Genomic DNA, 7,705 nt, shown 5'->3' with positions numbered 1-7,705 from the left:
ACACGGGCCCCTGGAGCGTCCCTCCGCGGGCGGCACCTGCGGGGTTTGCGGCGAGTGGGGCATCCTCCTCCTCCGGGGTGTCCCGGGGTGCTCCGGGGCTCCCTCCCGTTTCCCGGGACGGCCTCGGAGCAGAGGGCGGCCGGTACCGGGGCCCGGCTGACCCGTCTCCCTTGAGGGCTGTCTGCCCTGGGTGGACGCCGGGGGAGGCTCCCAGCCGCACCCGAGGAAGCCCCCTCACGGAAACCAGAACGTGTAAACGTATAACCGTTTATTCCGAGGCATCGCTTGTACAGGCACCGCAGCCGCGGGCGGGCGGGGGCAGCTCCAGGCCCTTGGAGAGGGCGGCCGGGGGCAGATCTGGCCCCGGGGGCTCCTCGCCCTCCGGGACCCCGTGCGCCCGGCTGTAAGCCGCGGTGTCCGCGGTCACGAATCGGCGGCTTTTCGGGCGGATCGAGTCTCTAGAGCATGGCGGGGTGCTGGCCCGGGGGCAGCCCGAAGGCGTTGGGGTGGGAATGGCCCAGGAGGTTGAGGTAGTGGCGGTCCAGCCCCTGCACGGAGGAGAGGAAGGTGCTGCGCTGCTGGCCGGGGCTGCCCAGGGGTACGGCGGCGCTGGGCAGGGGGTAGGGCAGGGGGGGACTGCGGGCGGCGCCGTGCCACGGGAACGGGCCCCCCGAGGACGGCTGCAGCACGCCATCGGCCGGGCTGTGGACGTGCCCGGGGCACTCGGGCCCGGGGTGCAGCTGGTAGGAAAAGTCCGGCTCCGGGAGGGAGCCCAGGGAGGCGAAGAGAGGCTCGGTAACGAAGCGTGCTTTGGACTGGAGAAAGGCCAGGATACGGGCGTACTTGGTGTCTTTGGTCTCCATCCTCTCCACCGTCGTCAGGTAGTGGACCAGGTTCTTCATGCACTCGTGGTAGCCGTAGTGGAAGTAATTGGCGAACTCGGAGAGCAGCTCTGTCGGAAAGGAAAGGGAAGGGAATCGAGCCCCTCCTCAGGGTCTGGCCGGGAGAGGAGCGGGGACGGCCGCCTCCACGCCGCGGGTGACGCTGCGGGGGCCGCGGGAGGTCGCTCCCGCCCACCTACCCTTCTCCCGGCCGCGGGGAAAGTCCGCCGAGTGCAGGGCCCGCAGGTACTGCACCGTCATCTCCAGGATCTCCGCTTTCTCCAGCTTCCCCGAGCTCTGCAAGGAGCAGGGCGGGTGGGCATCGCCTCTCCCCCGGCGCTGCTCTGCGTTCCGCCGGGCCACGCCCCAGCCCCGCCGGGTCGGGGGGACATCGCGGCGCCCCGGGGACAAAAGGCCGCGGGGGCTGCTCCCCTCCCGCCTACCTGCTTGGCCAGAGCCATGGGCACCGTCTTCCCCAGCTCGGTGAGGCAGCGGTTGATGCGGTCCCTCCTCCGCTTCTCGATCACTTTGTGGGAAACCGGCGTCCTCTGCAAAACACGTGGGGCGCGTTAGTGGGGGAGGACAGAGCAGACGGTCCGATCTCGCCGTGGCAGCCGCCCCCGGCCCCGGCCCCGACCCCTCCAGGGCCGCCGGTCCCCGAGGCCGCTCCGAGCGGCGGCGCCGGGCGCGGCCCGGACAGGGACGGTGATGCTCCGGCGGCCGCTCGTCTCCGCGCGACCCTGGGGGCTTCCCGCCCGAGCGGACGGCCCCGCCAAGGCAGGCTTGTTTGTGTGGGGGGCGTGTGGCTGCTTTTTGTGGGGGGCCTTTCGAGGAGAAGGCGGCGAGGGGCTCGGGGCCAGGCCCGCTCGGCGGCCCCGGAGACCCGTGCGCGCACGGCGAGCGACGACTCACCCTCCGCTCCTTGAGCTTGGAGGCCATGGTGGGCTCTGCAGCCCCTCTCCCTCCGGCCCCCTTATAAAGCCATCACTTCTTGGGGGGGACCCCGGGGGGCCTCCACGGGCCCGCTGATCCCATAGGATTAGGGGCGAGCGGCGCCGAGGGAATGTATGCATTAAAGATCAGGGTGGAAGGGGGCGAGGGGATGAGGGGCTGGTTTTTTTTTTTTCCCTTCTCTCCTCTTCCTTTCTCCCCCTCCTCGCCCCCGTCCACGCAGCCGGGGGCGGCCCAGCTGTGTCGCCCCACGTGGAGCTCGGGGACACACGTGACTGTCCCACAATAGCGGCGGGGACGGGCCCGGGGCCGCGGAGAGCGGGGCGCAGGCACAGCGCGGTACCGCGTCCTGCGCCCCGCTCGCCGCATCCCCGCCGCCAGCCTTCAAATCCCCGGCACCCCCTACCCCTCCCCTGAGCCCCGGCGCTGACTGCGTTTTAAAGCCTGTCCAGAGTCATTAAAGTAATTAAGTAAGCCCTTAATAGGCTGTTCCGCCCAGTTCAAGGGAGAACCCTTGGAGACGGAGTGGCCCCGTTTGTTCTCAGGCTTTTCTCACACGACTTGGTGACACGTCCATCTTTATAAGAGATGGCAGCGAGGATTTTTTTGTTTACACCGCTTTATGCGCCGGGGACACCCCGGCAGGTGTGGGACCGGGGGACTGGCACACGATATCCCCCCCATCACCCCCCCTTTTTTTTTTTTTTTTCCGTCGGCCCGGGGAGGCTCTCGCCAGCCTTTGGCACACGACGCTCCTTTTTTGTGTGGTGTGCGCGTCTGTGCGTTGTTGTTTTACCCCCCCTGCTCTCCCCCTCTCCTTTGGAGAGGCTCAATTTGTAGCCTATTATCCTATAGGAAAATGTCCCATTGAAAAGTATGAATAGTTTCATTGGGCCTAAATTTTAATAATGCGGGTCAAAGAAAAGAGGGGCAAATAAAGAGGGGATCGCAGCTGGTCCGAGAGTGCATTATTCGGTGTCACCTGCGAGCGGGATCGCCGACAGACCCCCTATTCATTTGCCTAATTTTGGTCAATTTAACAAACTTCAGGAGAAATTATTGTGGCATTGTTAAGGAGGGTAAAGCTTTCTGATCGAATTAACAGCATGTTTTGATCCGGTAAATGTCATTAAAAAGAAAGAAACAATCGCGTTTAAAGGGGGGCTCCGAGTTAAACGCGCCAAGTGGAGACGCCGGAGCGCAAAGCTCACAAAGGGAGCAAGTAACTGCCACAGGGGAACTTTTGTACGCTCACATTGCTGAGGTTTTTTACACAAAAAGGCATTATTTCATACTTGAATACGTTTAATCCAACAATTGTCTATTTTCCGCAAACATATTTTCACAGCATTGTTAGCTTTCCTCTCCGCGGCCCTCCGCCCGGGCAGCCGCGCTCCTCGCCTGGCGAGCGCACGGAGCCCCCGGGCCGCCCCGAGCCCCCGGGCCGCCCCGCTCCGCCCGGGGCCGCCCCGCCGCGCCGGGGGCCCGCTCCTCCCGCCGCCCCCCGGCGGCCCGGCCCGGCCCGGCCCGGCCTCTCCAGGGCCCGCGGTGCGCCTCCGAGCCCGGCACGGCCCGCGGGGCCGCCCTCGCCTCTCGCCCCCCCGGCCCCGCCGCCGCCCCCGAGGGGCGGGCAAAGCCCGAGAGACACGGGGCCGGCGGGGGAGCCGCCCGGTGCCTGCCTCTGCCCCGCCGGGGCACGCCGCCGGGCCCGGGCCAGCCTGCGGGAACGGCCAGGTCCCCGCCGTGTCACCTCGGGCGCTTGTTCTCTCGGGAGCTCCCGCGTCCTCTCCCGCATCCCGCGTTTTTCCACGCTTTCCCCCTCGCTGTTTAAAACGAGGAAACCGTCCCCGGCGCGTGTCCAGGGGTGGGCAGGGCGGGTGGCACCGCTCCGGCCCGCTCGTTTCCCCAGACGCGGCCGGAGGACGGGCGCGGTGCCAGCCCTCACCCCGGGGCCCCGGGCCGCTCTCCAGCTCTCCGGGCCGGCCGGAGCTGCCCACGGCTCCGCGGGAGGAGGCTGCGGTGCCCCGAGCCGCCCCTGCCCGTCCTGTGCTCTGGGCCGGAGCGGGCACGGCCGGCCGCCCGCCCGGGCACCCCTGCGTGCCGTGCCGCCCGCCGTATTATTCCAACAGGAGCCTTGTAGGTTTCGCTTTATTCATTCTCCTACAATGGGATTAAACAGTAACCGTTATCATCCAAATTAACTAAATTCTGAATAGCAAATGAGGGGGCTTTTATTTTTTTTTTTCCTCCTCTTTTTGCTCCACTGGCGGAGATGGAGTTGATCCTCTTACTGTCTGTGTTAACCGCCAGCTGCAGGCACCTGCGAGGCAATTTCGTACACGAGAGGAGTTGTTCATTTGCTCGCTGGCTCTTCCCTCGCTGGTCCCCCGCGGGCCCGGCTCAGCAGTGTGGTGGCTGTGCCATCCCCTCCCGGTCCTCCGGGGGCTTCGGGGGGCTGCGGCCGGGGGACATGGCCCACCCTGCCGCGGCCGCACCGCCACCCTTGTAGGGAGGCCAGGAGAAGGCGGCTTTGAGTATTTCTGAGTTTTTAACCCCCCTCCCCCGAGCGATTGTTGGCTCTCCTTGCGGGACATACGTGCACGGCTCTTTGGCCACCCGCGGCGGACACTCGCGTCCCCGTCAGCCGCCAGCGGTTGTCGCCTGTCCCCCGGGAGCGCCGCGGGCCGCAGCCCTCTGCCCGGGCACGGAGCTGGCCCATGGCCGGGGCCACAGCCGCGTCCTGGGTGCGTGCAGCGGGACCGGCTCCCTGTCACCACGGCCAGAGGGAGAGGGCTGAGGGGAGAGGGCTGGGGGAGAGGGCTGAGGGGAGAGGGAGAGGGGAGAGGGGAGAGGGCTGAGGGGAGAGGGCTGAGGGGAGAGGGCTGAGGGAGAGGGGAGAGGGCTGAGGGGAGAGGGCTGAGGGAGAGGGCTGAGGGGAGAGGGCTGAGGGGAGAGGGCTGAGGGGAGAGGGAGAGGGGAGAGGCTGCCTGAGGGGAGAGGGCTGAGGGGAGCGGGCTTGAGGGAGAGGCCCTGCGCGTGAGAGGAGAGCTGGGGGAGAGCTTGAGGTGGAGAGGGCTGAGGGAGAGGGCTGAGGGAGAGGGCCTGGGAGAGGGGAAGGGCTGGGGAGCGGCTGAGAGGAGAGGGCTGGAGAGGGGGGAGGGGAGAGGGCTGGGCGAGGGGAGGGGGAGAGGGGAGAGGGGAGAGGGAGAGGGAAAAGGGAGAGGGGAGAGAAAAGGGAGAGGGCTGAGGGGAGGGGAGAGGGGAGAGGGCTGAGGGAGAGGGCTGAGGGGAGAGGGGAGGCAGGGAGAGGGCTGAGGGGAGAGGGGAGGCAGGGAGAGGGCTGAGGGAGAGGGGAGAGGGCTGAGGAGAGGGGAGAGGGCTGAGGGGAGAGGGAGAGGGCTGAGGGGAGAGGGCAGGCAGCACCACCCCGGCTCCCCTCTCTCCGTCCCCCGGCTCCCCTCGCTGTGTCCCCGCGGCCGGCCCGGGCTCCCCGAGGGAGCGGCCCCGCTCGGTCCCCGGGCTCCCCGAGGGAGCGGCCCCGCTCGGCCCCGGGCTCCCCCGAGGGAGCGGCCCGCTCGGTCCCCGGGCTCCCGAGGGAGCGGCCCCCGCTCGGTCCCCGGGCTCCCGAGGGAGCGGCCCCGCTCGGTCCCCGGGCTCCCGAGGGAGCCGGCCCCGCTCGGTGCCACCGGGCTGCGCACGGCCGCCGCGTCTCGGGGCCTGTGGCCCCTGTCCCTGGGCGCTGGCGCTGCCGACACCGGCCAGACGTGGGTCCCTCGGCCAGGTGGAGATCCTCTGGGAGGGGTCAAGCTGCTTTTCGATTGGCATCTAGGTTTCCCTTTGTGAAAACAGATCGGCTTCCCTGTTTCTTCACACCGTCTTTTTTTTTTTTTTTTTTTTTTTTTTTTTTTTTTTTTTATTTATTTTTACTCCTATATACGTTGGGGTTACGCGCAAGTTACGTCCCCAAGTAGTTGAAAACTGTGGATATTAGGCTTGAAAATAATTGTCGCTGCATCGAAACAGGAAAGCAGCTAACCCAGTCTCCCAGGGCAAGGGTTGTCATGCAGCCGGTCAATCAAAGGCTCAGTAAAGTGTCCCAGCAAAGTAAAGTGACCACTGATGCTGGGGCTGGCCCTGCCAGCATGGTTCAGTCCCATATGTAATGTGGAGAGACATTCACACTTCTGGACGATCTCACGGCTGCTAGGGAATGGGAGCACTCACAAGGTGCAAAAGGTCCTACTTGTAGAAGTGATGGTTTTATTACTTGGCAATCCTAGATCCGCAAAGAAGCAGTGATCCCTTCACTCCAGAGAAGGCATTTCATTTAGGAGCTTATCCCTCAGCTGTACATACAGCAGTTCATCACAGGTGCCAGCTTTTGCCGAGTTAGTTTACTCGTGCAGTCTCAGTGAGGCTACACTAGGTTAGCAAGTGTCCAGTCCTTCCATAGCTCCTGATGCACTCTGCCTCTGTGTATGAGGCTGCCTGGTGCACGCCTAGATGTTTTTCTCATTCTGTGGGATATGGTAATGCCCATAAGCTAAATTTTGATCTTAAAAACTCTAAAACTTTCATCTTTCTCATAGGAAGTTGTCAAGTATCTGTGGTGGAAGACAGGACTTGCAGGTCAGTAACGCTCCTGAGTGCTGCTATGTGCTTGTCAAATTCCACGTCTGAGGAGGCACAGTTCCCTGTAAGTATGTTTTGTGGTGTGATTTCAATACAGCATACTCTGTTCTCCAAGATTAAAAGCTGTCCAGGAATGCAAACTCTGATATGGATTACTTTTAGGTTACTCTTTGTATGAACCTTTTTGAGTACAGGTTGCCTGAAAATCATTCTCATACATTCCTGTAATGTGTAATATCTCCTTTGTTGACTTTTTTCCCAGATATAAGGTTTTAAGCTTATTCTTAGATGTATATGTAGTATAGCTAATGGGGTAAAACATTTCACTGATCAAAATCAGGTGTAGTTATATATCTTATAGCCATTTACAGGGGCTGATTGACATTGACAGAAGATCTGATACAGCTTTTGTCCATCAAATGTGTACAAATGGCAAAACCTAACGACTGTTCACTGTGAAAAGGTGAGTCCCCCCAGGGCAGTGGATAGATGTTTGCAGTTTTCCCAACGACAGCTCTCTCCTGAGCCTCATCACTATTGGCACAGAATATGTTGCTCTTTAAATGACAGCCTCTCAAAATGGGAACAGAGTGCTAAGATTGATTTCAGTGGGATTTAGGTAATCACAAATCATCGGGGAGGTGTACATTAGATTGTTTGTGACCGAGGTGTTCTAAATAGCTAAATAGCTAGATTGGTGACTGTCTGGCAAGAGTAGAGGCTGAAAGGTTCAGAAAGTACAAGGGCTCTTTCTGCAATGACATGTCTAATGCTGGAAAATGTCTAGCCCCTCCTCTCCAGTCTTACTAAAAACAAATGGAAGTAGAAGCTTGGTGGATATGCAAAGAGCCTGCTGGATGGATGCTGGATGCTCTGGAGAAGGTTTCAGGGTGACCTTGTCACAGCTTTTCAGTACCTGAGAAGAACCTACCAGGAAACTGGAGAGGGACTTTTTGCAAGGGTATGTAGTGAAATACAAGGGGTAGTGGCTTTAAACTGAAAATAAGTAGGTTTAGATTAGTTATTTGAAAGGAATTATTTTCTGTGATGACGGCACTGGAACAGGCTGCTCAGAGAATCTGTGGATGCCTCACCCCTGGAAGTGTCCAAGGCTGGGTTGGATGAGGCCCTGAGCAGCCTGGTCTAGTGGGAGATGTCCCTGCCCACAGCAGGAGGGTTGGAACAATCTGTAAGATCCATTCCAAACCAAGCTACTCTGTGATTCTGTGATACCATCTACC

At 61.6% G+C, this 7,705-nt stretch overlaps 1 protein-coding gene across 1 annotated transcript; it reads right to left on the bottom strand.

The window, feature by feature from the left end:
- Nucleotides 1–434: 434 nt before the first annotated feature.
- On the bottom strand, nt 435–2,115 carry HELT (helt bHLH transcription factor). The gene is made up of 4 exons (XM_066316768.1): nt 1,794–2,115; nt 1,325–1,429; nt 1,082–1,178; nt 435–952 (listed from the first exon to the last, which is right to left on the bottom strand). The coding sequence occupies exons 1-4, from the start codon at nt 1,818–1,820 to the stop codon at nt 459–461; spliced, it is 723 nt and encodes a 240-aa protein (XP_066172865.1). The 5' UTR covers nt 1,821–2,115; the 3' UTR covers nt 435–458.
- Between the last annotated feature and the right edge of the window lie 5,590 nt (nt 2,116–7,705).

The sequence above is a fragment of the Sylvia atricapilla genome, chromosome 4, assembly GCF_009819655.1.
Source record: "Sylvia atricapilla isolate bSylAtr1 chromosome 4, bSylAtr1.pri, whole genome shotgun sequence".
NCBI classification, from domain to species: Eukaryota; Metazoa; Chordata; class Aves; order Passeriformes; family Sylviidae; genus Sylvia; species Sylvia atricapilla.
This window is presented reverse-complemented; position numbering and strand designations above follow the sequence as displayed.